Source organism: Platichthys flesus, chromosome 13 (assembly GCF_949316205.1).
Source record: "Platichthys flesus chromosome 13, fPlaFle2.1, whole genome shotgun sequence".
Lineage (NCBI taxonomy): Eukaryota > Metazoa > Chordata > Actinopteri > Pleuronectiformes > Pleuronectidae > Platichthys > Platichthys flesus.
The window spans coordinates 3,070,006-3,083,331 of NC_084957.1; the positions used below are offsets into that span (position 1 = coordinate 3,070,006).

General features: G+C 42.9%; 1 protein-coding gene across 1 annotated transcript; it reads right to left on the reverse strand.

Annotated features, from left to right (window-relative positions):
- Nucleotides 1-480: 480 nt before the first annotated feature.
- wdr75 (WD repeat domain 75) lies at nt 481-12,213 on the reverse strand. Its single transcript, XM_062402546.1, has 21 exons — nt 12,092-12,213; nt 11,714-11,843; nt 10,524-10,589; nt 10,178-10,274; nt 9,652-9,776; nt 8,739-8,809; nt 8,422-8,538; nt 8,114-8,202; nt 7,833-7,991; nt 7,675-7,734; nt 7,291-7,406; nt 6,858-7,033; nt 6,337-6,494; nt 5,663-5,849; nt 3,801-3,895; nt 3,584-3,679; nt 3,150-3,319; nt 2,334-2,393; nt 1,743-1,886; nt 1,383-1,474; nt 481-1,060 (listed from the first exon to the last, which is right to left on the reverse strand). Exons 1-21 carry the CDS (start codon nt 12,175-12,177, stop codon nt 847-849), a joined length of 2,508 nt encoding a protein of 835 aa, XP_062258530.1. The 5' UTR covers nt 12,178-12,213; the 3' UTR covers nt 481-846.
- Between the last annotated feature and the right edge of the window lie 1,113 nt (nt 12,214-13,326).

Here is a 13,326-nt window from a genome sequence, read left to right on the forward strand (position 1 = left end):
GATCCAGACAAAAGGTGCAGATCCGGGAAGTGTTTTTATCACGTTGTGAAACAAGTTGTTTCTACATTGATTTCTCTAGGAATGATTCATGGACCTGGATGAAAGAATAGAGTTCAAAGAGGTCTGCTGGGCCTTAGTGGAGCTGGGTGCTCTACTGAGGGTCATTCCAGGATAACATGTTTCTATCACAAGGCCAAGAGACGTTCAATCAGGGAGGGGTTCTTCAACGACCGGAGGTGATTCTTTATTTTACTGTAACAATAACTGATAACTTCCAAACTGCGCCTTAGTTTCCCTCCAACTGACTCACCTGTAACAGCCTGAGAATGCATGTTGTTTTATGTAGAGGTCAAATGAAAAGCTGAAAGAAATCTATGAAACATTTTAAACATTCAACTTCTGCAACTCTAAATCAGAAGCATGAATTCAAATGACCTGATCTACTGAATAAAAAGGAGACAGAGATTGAAGACAAAAAGATTTCCAATCAAATCTGTGACGTCTTTACTGAAATACAAGTCAGCAGGAGAATAACAGAAACCTTTACAAGACACTGACTTCTGAGAGGTCTCATGAAAAAGACTATGGGCTGTAATTCTATATTTTAAAAACATGATGGGGATTATTGATCCTCATATTAAACAGGACTGTATAAAACTGATCCAAAGGGTCAAATAACTGCTCAAATATTTGTTTTGTACTTTCTAGACCTTTTTCTTGCAAAAGGAAATTCAGTCTTATTTATTGAAGTAAAAACATAAACATGACATGGAAAACAATCTGTGTATGTGTTGAAACTTTGTACAGACACTGCACGTGTGTGTGACTTTCTGTTTTTGTCCATGATCACGTGTCCAGAAGGTTTGACATCCAGCCTTGATCCAGCTTCTTCACTCTCCTCACTTCCCTAATCTGGGCTTTTGTCAGAGGGCGATCAGCAGCATGAGCGTTCTGGTCGACCACTGACCCCCCCTCAGGTCTCGAGGTGCCAGATTCCATTTCCTCATCGGAGTTCTCTTTATCGCTCTCCATTTCCTCTTCTACATGTTTCTCCTCCTCCCTGAACCCCGGGAACATGCATGACATTAGCTCATTTTCAGAGATCAACAAGAAGTCAACATTTCCCATGTGCACTGGGGCCAGGATCTGAATATGCCGAGTCACGAGAAGCCCGAGTTCCAGAAGTGCTTAGTCACGTCAGATAACATTATCAGACCAACAGTGTTTCAGTAAGTCTGGCAAATATAGATAAACATTCAACAACACATTTTTTAAATATAACTAGAGCCAGGCTGATTTTTGGGAAACGATACAGATATCAATATTATAAAAAAAAACACTGATACTTATTTCTGATGCAATTTCTGAGGCGTGAAACTGACCTTGAGTCTGTGACGGAGATGAGCAGAGACTGGACAAACAGGGAGCAGAGGAAAGAGGTGGAGGGCAGGACATGGGCTGGCGTCTGCAGCAGCTGTTGGAAAGACGAAAAGTTTAACCAACTGAATAAATCAGGAAAAAAAGATCTGGAGATCCTAAAGAAGATGAGGATGCATAAACACAAACTTCTCACTCACTCGAACCAACTTACTGTGGACTGAAAGTGAATATGTGTGGGTCTGAGGACAGAGGGTGTTGTGTTCTGCACAGACTGTGAAGCCCCCCCGAGGGGAGCTGTGTGGTATTGGACCATATCAAATAAAACTGTCTTGGCTTAATTCATACAGGACTGAATTACTGACCTCCTTGATAGCAGCAGAGCCCTGAGGCAGAGGGCTTCTCTCTGCAGACAGGGCGCTCAGCGGCTCCTGATTCTCCGGCTGCTGCCGGTGTTTCCCCAGCAACAGGGAGAATGGAGTCATGGCAATGCTGTCATCGATCACCAGCTAGAAGTGTGGGGGGGGGGGAGAGACACAGGCAGAGTCAGGGAAAGCAGGAAACGTTAATAACAATGAAAACAGGTTAGCAGTTTTAAGAGGTGAAACACCGACAGGGGATCCACAGACAGCTTGTTCACTGAGCGGCTTCAGTAAACACTTGTGACTTTAGCTCAACACAACGAGCTGGATGTTGAACCACAAATTCCTCTGTAATCATTTCAGAAGAAAACACATGATGCAACAACAGGCAAAAGTCCAGCTTGATATATTCAACATGTTCCACCCGGGTGTGAGCACGAGGAGCAGCTGGCTATCAAGAGATCCACTCGGGTCCAGGCAGAGCTCAGATAAAACTGCTGCACACATCCTCCAGGTGACATGAGACCATGAGTGGTTAAAGAGGCCGGGCCTGAAACTGATGCCGAGCGGCGATCGGTCCACGTGTGACTGTACCTGTTTGCTGGAGGCCATCAGTTTGTCCTCCTCGGCTTTGGTGCTGAACGTCATGAGGTCCTGCGAGAGAAGAGACAAATAAGTCAACTGCATAGAAACAGTGGGATTCAGAATGTGCAAGGGAAGCTTCACGTTAACTCAACATCACGTGTATCTAGAATTTCATCTAGATTCAGAATGATCCTGGGAGCGGACCGGTGACAGATTCAAGATTTGGTTTGGCCTAAATCATCCACTTCCTGCTCGCAATACATTTTGTTCCCGCCCTTTCTTATATGAGGTTTTAGGGAGATGATTTCACTTGAAGACGAAAACATAACTGATATCTTATCACCCTATAGATTATGAAGTAGGCCGCTCTCCGACAATATATTATAAATATGCCACCAGAGTAAAAAACCTGTAAGTGGAGCGCCCCCTTTTGATCGGTCACAGCATTGCCCCAAAAAACTGCTGAAGCTCAGTGACACAAAGATAAGATCTAAACAACCGAGTGGAGGTTTAATACAATTTATTATAAGGCTGACACCATTGGAATGAAACTGAAAACCACAACACATCAGTGCTGGATCTCACTAACGCTCTTGTAGCTGCTGCAAACCAGGTTCTAAAATACAGTCAAAGCTTCTCAGAGGAGTGGAAGCAGCAGATTAACACCCATGGGAATCACATGTTGTATGTTCACATGTCCACGTGACTTGATCCATGTGGTGACCAACAGAACAAACACCCTCCTACAAGTGGAACCCGTGTTTAACCTTCTCTAGTTTAAACAGAAGTCTTCCTTCGCGGGTGTTTCGGTGACGTCGTGTTTACCATGTACGGAGTGAGGAAGTACAGCTGGGAGCGGTTGAGCCACTGGCTGCTCTCCTCACAGCTCTCCAGCATCTCCTCCCTCGGAGCGAAGACAGCCCGAGTCACCTTCCCTGAACACACGGCCTTCTGGGAAAACAGTGGCCGGGGCTCATTGGGCTTAAAGACAAACACTGAAACAGAGAAGGGGAAACAAAACGCTGTGAATCAAATCAATGAATGAGTTAAAGTAGTGACCAACTGGGTTATGTTCTTAAATTCACCCTCTCATCATAATAACCCAAATATGTTGCAAGGATTTAGTGACATCTAACTTCGTACCGGGGGTCGTACTGGGACAATGCTACTTGCTTATCAGGTCCGATTTGTGCTACAGGATCATTTGATTTATAAAAACATGTTTTCTGTTTGGTTTGAGATGCGAATTTGAAGCTTACAGTCAGTGGATTCAGCCTGGTAGCAGAAGGCGGCTATATTCTCAGAGAGAGGGTCCGCCAGAAGAAAGCTGGTGGCCATGGCGGTGCTCCACTCCACTGTCAGAAGAGGACAGGGGGGAAACAGAGGAAGAGAATGAGTTTTGAATCTAGTTGTATGGATGGACAAATCAAATCATCTTAATTAATGTATTCATGACATGTCAACATGTGGCCTCACAGGAGCAGGTGAGGAGGTTCCAGCAGCAGAGCAGGCTGTTGGCGGTGGCTCCCAGCAGATACTTGGAACAGCTTAGTCGCCCAAAACAAAGGTGCCTGCAGGAGAAACAAAATCTCTTAAGTTCCCCTGTGACTGAGAAGAATCCCAAGTACATCCCCCTACCACCAAGCTCCACACATATTTCACAGGATTAGCGTTTGAAGAGTTTTTCCGCTTTGAGGGCTTCAAATGGGAACTCGTAAGCAGGCTCTGAACACCCACCATGAATCAATGACACATGAATCAATGACACATGAATCAATGACGGCCGGCTTTTCAGCCTTCACATTCCTGCCCTCGACATTTTATTTCATGCAAACCTGTGACATTCCCATGAAAAAATATGCATTAATGAAAACTTGTCAGATCAGTTGTATGTGTTTTACCAGCCTTCAGACACTGAGCCATGGAGCTGAATCCAGAGGTTGAGAGTAAAGAGTGAAGTAGGTGAGGTTGGAAGTGAGACAGTTGACCCAGCTCTACACATCCAGAGGTGGTAGTTATGCAAGGGGCACTTGGCAGCTGTCACAACAGTTGACTATTAACATTTTCCCCCCAACATTCAACTCACAAATCACTTTCAGTAACTAAATTAAACACAAACTGCCGTCACATTAGAAGAGATGGTCCGATTGACCTTTGCTAATGCTCTAGACTTAGAAACCTTTAAAAGAAGCTTTCCTTCTTCATGTCTACAGTGGGTTTTGGATCCCTTTCAGAAAATATACCAAAAGATGAGCCAGCATTTGAAGCCTTTTTCCCGAAAAGAAGAATCTAGCAACAGCAGTTTTGTGTCCTTGATGACCTGGGAGGCCCCCCCCAGCAGGAGGGGCAACCGCCGACATTTTTGGGAGTCAAGCAACGCAGCAAAACTTGCATTCCGTCCCGCGGCCGACAAGCAGCACCTCTTCTGCTCGGGCGGGTACGTCTCCTGTCTGCTGTGAGAAACAACCCTCTGGAACTCTGCCAGCGTGTTGAAGAGGTCATTTAACTGCTGGAGGACGTCCCCCGACGAGGAGGTTCAGAGGCAAACAGCCACAGCTAGTGTGCTACGCTTCAACCTCTTCTACTTCAGATTCATCTTAAATGTAATATGCTAGACTCTCTCCTGCCCTCTTTCCTGTCAGCTGGTCTCTAATTAATGGTTTATTTTCTTTGAGTGAGATTTGGTGGAAACTACAGAGTCCTGCGATGAGTTTATGTATTCAGGAAAAGTCCTTTACTCAAATTAAGAACACCTTTCTGACACTGGGCAGGATTTCTTCTGCTCACCACACCACAGGTACTGTTACTGTTTAGACTGGACCTTCTGGGATGTTTCCATCCACAGAACTGCTGCTCACTGTTTTTTTTGTTTCTCTAGGAACTGTTGTAGCGTGAAAATCAGCTTTTTCAGAAATACTCAAACCAGCACTTAGACTAAACTCAATAGAATCGTTCCTCTGTCTCTGCTACCTGTGATAAGTGCCAGTCCAGTGACGGTACCCTGGCACATCTTTCTTTGGTTTTCATTTGTTCAGCTACTTTAACAGCTAATGCCTGATTCTTCCTCTGTGACTTTAGGCTGCTCCAATGCAATCTGCCTCTTCCTTCAGCTTTACAGCGAGAACTTATGATCGCGATGATCACAGCTTAAAGGCTGATTCTAAAAGAAGGCAAATCTGTTTCTCCTCTGTACTTTAATGGTGTAATGACATGGTTTCATCTAAAGTAACCTTTTGTAATAAAAGCCTGTGCTGCTGCAGAGGAAGACCACAATATACATTATTGACGCTTGACACCCTAGTGTGTGTGTGTATTAGTGTGCATGTGTGTGCTCTGACCTAATAGCACCTGGCGGCTGGGACAGAGTTGTCAGGAGCTCCCAGGACGACGGGCTCCACACAGTCACCACCTCCTGAAAGCTGACAGCCAACAAAGAGCCATCGGCTGAGAAGCAGCAGGACTCGGGCACCAGCCCGTGGTAGGAGCTGACAAAGTCACACGACCAGGAAGAAGAAGAACCTTCATCTGGGAGCAGACGGTTTGAGATTAGTGACAAATAAAGGCTGAACTGGTGAAGGATTAAATTGACTTGGTGTGTTTACTTGATTCTTACAGATGCTTTCAAGACAAAAAAAATCCTAAATCATGGTTCTTCAGAACACGTTGGATTAAAATAATCCACTGCATGGCCTGAATGGAAGGGGGGGTGCACACAAAAAATTTGAAGGATCAGGGCCAACAACAGAGAGACTATTATGGGGTTGTTATGGGAAGATATAATGTAAATCACACTTTCAAGAGGTAATTCGGTTTGTTTGGCCTCATATTTTAATGGGATTTCAAGCATATACAGATTACAGCTGCCTGACAGTGCTTTCTCCCAGTTTGTATATTGAGAGACCAAGGAGATTATGATACGCAGAATGGGATACTGGGATTGAACCGCCATACTTCTGGTTAGTGGACCACTTCTGGAAGAATAGACTTTCAGGAATAGAGCCAGAGTACTAACCCTGTGTGTGGGCTGCTTCAGCCAACTGCCAGGCTTTGAAGTGTCCGTCCTTGCTTGTGGAAACCAGCATGGTGGTCTGGCTGCTGGCGATTTGGCAAAAGCACATGGCTGTAATCCGTGCCTCGTGGGGAGCCGAGATGGTCGTGTTCAGCACAAAACTGCAAGAGATTCAGTAAGCATCTTTCAGGGTGGAACCGGATCAAGAGGAAAAAAGGATACGACAAAGGGCTCTGCTATATTATTATATATGATCATTACAGCATTGCGGTCGTATTCCTCCGACAACCAGTGCAATTTCTGTGTACATATTGCAACATGCTTTTTCCCCAGATCCTTTTCAAGGTCACGGTGACCTTTGACAACTAAAACATACATCACTTTATCTTTGAGTCTAAGTGACAAGAAGTCAAGTACAGACAACACAAACACAATAGTTCGGCCATTGACGAGGCTGAAGTACAAGCTCTTGTGAATTTAGTCCGTATTACTGATACAGAAATATCCAATTGACTTTGACGTACCTCTGTGTTTGTTCATCAAATGCCCACAGTTTCAGATTAAGCTCCAGATCGGCGGCCTTCTGTTGTCGTTCTTCCACTGTTGCCAGCCAGTCTCCAGAGGCGGTGAAGGCCGCCTTGACCACCTCAAACTGCTGCAGGCCTTCCTCGTGAATGTATTCCTGCTGCACAATGTCCAGCTGCACAAAACACAAAATAATCAAGGTGCTGATGTTGTGTTGATCGAACATATGGATAAGAATGAATTTGTGTTCATCTCATCAGAAATGGTCTATATTTTAAAAAGGGTTGTTAAGAAATTTGAAATTACAAATGTATGTATAGAATTTCAGGAGCAGAAATCACAATGTCAACAAATGCTTTTAAAAAATAACCCCAAAACTCACTTGGTGTGTGTGTGTGTGTGTGTGTGTCATCCTAAACTCAAAGGACTTACATTGTACAGCAGTTTGTCTCTTTGGAGGGAGTAAAACTGCAGGTGGCCTGGCTTGCCGTTCAAAACCATGGCTTTGCTGTGGGGGTCCACCATCAAGTCTGTCCTCACCCCATCTCCTGCACCAGAACAGACCACAGTCAGTTACTTCTTTCCTTCAATCTTAAACAGCAGCTAACAACTTTTTTCTACATCAAGTGAAGGAACAAAATTTTGGGGGTTTGAACATTGTTGGAAACATTAAGGAGAATCTAAGTCCATGAGTCAGTGTATAACATAGTTCCAGTTGTTGTTAGACAACTAAAGAATTGTTTACATGTTACTTCTTTAAAAGCTCCTTCAATATTAGAAGAATGTGTTTGTGTACGAGTCCAAACCAGTACTCACCTTTGACCAGGCCTTGAATCACAGCTGATACTTTGACACAGCTTTGGATGATGGTGATCTCTGGAATGACAGAGAGACAGAAGTCAGCTTTTCATTAAGACATTCCTCTCATTTCTATTTAATTACCACAGCTACTAATTAAGGGTTAAGCTCCTTACTGTTGTCACTGTGCGAGGTACAGAACAGTGCTCCATCCGGTGAGACGACAATGTGTGTGATGGCAGCACCGAGACGGGGCAGGAAGTCCTTCTCGCTCTCTTGGTTGTATCGCCATTGGACCAGCACCGATTCCACACCTCCACTCAGCAGGTTGGTACCTGGTCAAAGAAACCAGACAAACAATTGTGAAACCAGACAAACAAGCAGGTAAATATTTAGCAGATGGGATTCTACTTTATTGCATCATAGATTATGAAAGAGACATGAAGTGTGTGTTTACCTTCTGGAGTGAAGCGCAGTGAGCCGACAGCACCGTGGTGCCAGTGCATCGTGGAATACGTGTACTCCTTCTTTTGGTTGAAGTTTCTCCTGAAAGGTTAAACACACAAGTGAAGTTTCACCTTCTTCAGATAAACAACCTTCATCCATACGGTCTACACACACTGCATCATCAAAAGCACTGGAATGTTGCCTTAAACGTTTAAAAGTGGAATTCAGTGCAATTAATATGAAACTAAATATCAGCAATCTTCTCCAAACTAAACACAAGGTGTGAGTTTATCTACTTCAAGTTGTCACTCCACTCACCACAAGCGGATCTTTCCATCCTCGTGCCCGGTGGCTATGCAGTCATCCTTTGGGTGACACACAACACATGTGAATGTGTTCTTTCCTCCCTTCTTGTTGTCTTCTCTGAGGAAAAACCTGGGAACCAACACATGGACGGTGTTAACAAAGATCCTCAGGACTTAGTGGGCACACGTGGGTTTGTACTTCATGTTTTTATGATTATGATAATTTGTCTCCAGACTCTTTTAGAGTAATGAACAAGAAATGCGACTAAAACATGTGAAAGAGAATATGTGGTGATCATCATCAAGGTATTTTCTGATTCTCTGGCTTACCTGTATGATTTCTGCTTCTTGAAGAAGAAGACCTCCAGCTGCTGAGCTTTAACTGAAGCAATATATTCCCCCTGTGAGAACAATAACATTTGCTTACTACCACAAAAGAAGCTGGATTATGATTTAAGAAGGTTAACACAGATTTGCCGTGAATAACTGTGTCAACTTGAAGTGATGTCCGTCCTAACGCGTCCTAAATTATTTGACATGCTACATTTTTATTTTTGGATGGAAAAAAGAGCCAAAGTTCATTTCAGAATTATAAAACATTGAAACATTATTATTGAGGTTTTTGTGGACAGTCTGAATTAAAGCTATAGATATCTCTCATGGCAAGAAATATATTGTCATAAAGGTTCAGTGTGTAGAATTTAGTGAAACCTAGTGGTGAGGTGGCATATTGCAGCTGAACACCACTCACCTCACCCTCCCAAACATGTACATGTGATGGCGTCAGTTGTTAGAAAAACTCAAGGTTTAGTTTGTCCAGTTTGGGCTACTGCAAAAAAAAAAACATGGTGGCCTCCTTAAAGAGGATCCCCTCATGATGTAAATATAAAGTGTTTAAATATAAAGGCTCAATCTGGATTAAAGAAACAAATTTGCACAATTTAGATGAACCATTAGTGAAAACATCACAAGGATTATTTTATATTAAATTTCTGCCAATAAATCCCTTTCACCTAAATGTTACCCACTCAACCTTTAAGGACTGTTTTAATTTGGCAAAGCAGAGGAAAGGTTACTCAGCAAGCCTTAAATCCAAAGTTCTGATATGTCAGAAAACCAACAAAGTGTGTGTGTGTGTGTGTGTGTGTGTGTGAGAGTGTGGGGGGTGTCAGCCTTGTGAATGTAACAGTGCACGTGGTATGTTGGTGTCAGCAGTGGTGTGTGTGTGTGTGTGTGTGCGTACCCCTCTGCCGAAGTCAATGGTTGCGGGCTTCGAGGTGACGTCTGATAGCACAGCAGAAAACTCTCGGGCCTCAACCAACTGTTCTGCGCTCTGCCGCAGTTGAACCGCAACCAGCTGGAACAACTCTGTGCAAAAAAAAAAAAGACATGCATACAGAGTAAAAAAATCTGCATATGACACACTCTTACCCAGTGACCTCCTACCCAGTTTCTACTTTGCACATGCTAAAGCCCCCGTGAGAGAGAATGTTTCTAGAGACTCCTGCAGGTATAAAAAGGAAAACCTTCAGCTGTCCAATGATAAAACCAACAAAACCACCGTCTTTCATTGTAACAATAGGTTGTTATAAATGTTTGGGGAAATGCTTGTTCTGCAGTTCTGTGCATTATCAGTTATAGACACTCAAGGTTTTTGGTTCAACAATAAATTTACCCACTTATATTTTCTTCATCAAAGCCCAGACAGTGTCTAATAGATGCTGAGACAGTTGAGGTAACAAACTGAAGAAATCATCCCAGCTACGTACCAGATCCTTGGTCACTTTTGGCGGTAACAATAAAGATGACTCCTTCATGGTTTGCAGATGTGTAGATGGAGTAGATTGGGTATCCGATGTCATAAGTCTGGAAGAGATAACACAGCTGTCACCGTGGTATTCAGACATCAGAGAAAATGCATCTGGCCATGAGTCCTTCACTTCTGTGTGGCTGCATGTTCAGATGGCCTCAGTGTTGGGAAAAAAATAAATAAAGGATACCCCCGTGATTCAGATTAGATCGAAGACAAAGTTGACCGGGTGTGCATGTGGGTGCGGGAATGGGATGAGCCACCGTGAATAAAACAGGCGAGAGAAGATATAACAAGAGCTGTACCTTAATAAGGATTCCATCTGTGAAGTCCCAGAGTCGGACAGTGCCATCTGTTGAGCAGGAGTAGACCTGCAACAAGACAAGAGCGCATCAGCACAGGAGAAGAAAGGGAAAAGGTGGATGTTGGCGTATCACATATAAGTAATTAAATATTTGACTAAATCAATCATATACTTCAAACCCCAGCATTGCTTACAGAAATAGCTCATAGTAAGATCTGTCCTAGCCATGAATCCAAAACCTGCTTTTCATATGATGGGAGTATTAGGGCCACTTTGACAAATACTATTTCAAGAATAATGAGGTAATAAATAACAACAAATAAAGTCACAGTTTCCTCAAAGTCTGAGTGGGTCCTTCTTGTGTAGAAACAGTTTCTGCACCATCTCTTCAAAGTCCCGATACTTGTGATAATTTTGTGCTAATGATCCAAAATATTAAAAGTTTTTAACCATTTGTGAAACCTATACTAACATATAATTTAACAAGATGCTCCATATTCCTCATTCGAATGCAGTTTACAGACGGATTTTCTGATATCCTCTTATAAAATTACAGAGCCTCAAATTACAGCTTTATTCTTTTAATATTATGACCGTTTAATAATATTCTGTTTTATATATCTGTACATTAAATATCTTTTAGTTTTGGGCTAAGGCTCAGACAATGCAAACCTTTATCTTTAGTCCTCTTATGCTATCGGGAAATCAGGGCATTAAAAGAACGTAGTTTATTTGTAAACCAGTTCTCCAGAGAGAAGAAAGATAAGTGTAATAAAAGATAAAAATAAAGAGGCCACAGTCAAATTTGAACAAGATCCAGTCTGTTTTTTTATGTTGTGTTCTTTAAAAAGGTTCAGTGTGTAAGATTCAGGTCAAAGGATCTATTGGCAATACTTTATAACTTCGGAGGCTGGTCGTCTCTATGGAGGCCGCCATGTTTCTTACAGTAGCCCAAACTGGACAAACTCAACCTTTTGAGTTTCTCTGACACCTGGAGCTACCACAGGTTCATGTTTGGAAGGGGAGGGTGTGTTCAGCTGCAACGTGCGACTCCACCACTAGATGTCACTAACTTCTAAACTGAACCTTTAAGATGAGAGTCTCTGTGGTCGAGCAGCTCTCAGATCAGATCAGAAGTTGTGTGGCTCCTCTGTGTGTGATGATGGATCTGTTGTGTTGAGACGTGTGTACCTGCAGGTGGTTGGAGGGTCTGAGCCGGACCCCCGTCACCAGGCCGGTGTGTCCCCGCAGGTCGTGGACACACTCCTCGGTGGCGGTGCTGAACACCTTCACGCACTCTCCCGAGGCGCACAGCAGGAAGCTGCAGCGACGTCAACACACAGTTAACACGAGGAACTTTAACTTTATCAACTTTATCCTCATGTTCAGCTTTAATGTGCACGAACGAGCTGGGGGGAGTTTGTGTAAACAGCAGCGGAAACATGGGCAGCTCGTGTTGCTAACAGCTAGCAGCTAGCACCGGCTTTTCAACGTAGACAACCGGAAACGCCGCGATGATATCGTTCACCGGATAAAACACACAATGGGATTGAACACACACACACTAACCTGGAGTCGTTGCTGATGACAGGCTCCCTGAAGTTGATTTTACTGCCTCCTCGGTGAACCACGCGGACATCCCCGTGTTCAACCATGTTTTCACGCGAGTCAACTCTCACCCCTGACCTCTGACCCCGTCTCGTTGTGTTTATGCGCCGCTCAATGAGCCAGTGTAATTTACGCGTTACTGCCCCCTGCTGGACTGGAGTGTAGTGGGACGGCGTTAGGATGATAGATGAGTGGATGGAAGAGACATTTATTTGTTCTTATGCACGTACACAATAAGTTCTGACATGGAGATGATCAGATGTTCGGGATTAATATTTAAACATATAATATAACATATAATATTTCACAAAAAATGTAACTCTCCCAAGAAACATCTGTCACTGTATGACTTTGTATTTGGACAAAACTTTGTATTTAAACACAAACGAGACCATTTGTGTTCAGGTTAATCTGCTGAATTTCAACTAGTTAAACAAACTTTATTTTTTAATAAATATAACATTAATTAACATGATCATTTCACTGTCCAACCCACAAATTAAAAACCCTGTCCTGCAAATGAAGTGTGACTATGGGGATCCCCCGCTGGCTGCGTGGATAGGCTTGTTTATCCACTTAATAAAGAAAACACACAATCCCATCTCTCTCTCTCTCTCTCTCTCTCTCTCTCTCTCTCTCTCTCTCTCTCTCTCTCTCTCTCTCTCTCTCTCTCTCTCTCTCTTGCATATTTGCACTACTGTTGTTTTTTTTTCTCCTCAGCTGTTTATATATATTTAGATATAAATATACTTTATTTTCTATTTTAAATTTTGATATTCTATTTTATACTATTTCTGTTTTATTTTATAGGTTGTAATTACTTGAGCATTGCTATAAGAGAGCCTGAGACTCAAGCATTTCACTGCCAGCGACTGCTTAATGTTATTGTTGTGCATTGTTGTGCATCTCTCTCTCTCTCTCTCTCTCTCTCTCTCTCTCTCTCTCTCTCTCTCTCTCTTTAAACCTGATGGGCAGATTCAAATGGCTCTGATAAAGTGGACCCACTTCTGGTCCTGCATGTTGAAGCACCTCATGACCGTGTGTGTGAATGATGTATGAGTCAATATGATTTACAATTTGTTGCCTTGTATTAATGTTATAATTACAAAAGACTGTTATCAAAATTATGATGTCATCATGTTTGTAATTGTGATAATAATAAAGTTATGACTGGCGTTTGAGTGAGTCTCTTTACT

Coding starts and splice junctions, on each gene's coding strand:
- wdr75 (XM_062402546.1), bottom strand. CDS start 12,177: ATGGTTGAACACGGGGATGTCCGCGTGGTTCACCGAGGAGGCAGTAAA. Junction 7,407..7,674: donor GATTCAAGGCCTGGTCAAAG/GTGAGTACTGGT, acceptor GTTCTGGTGCAG/GAGATGGGGTGAGGACAGAC. Junction 3,680..3,800: donor GAACCTCCTCACCTGCTCCT/GTGAGGCCACAT, acceptor CTCTTCTGACAG/TGGAGTGGAGCACCGCCATG.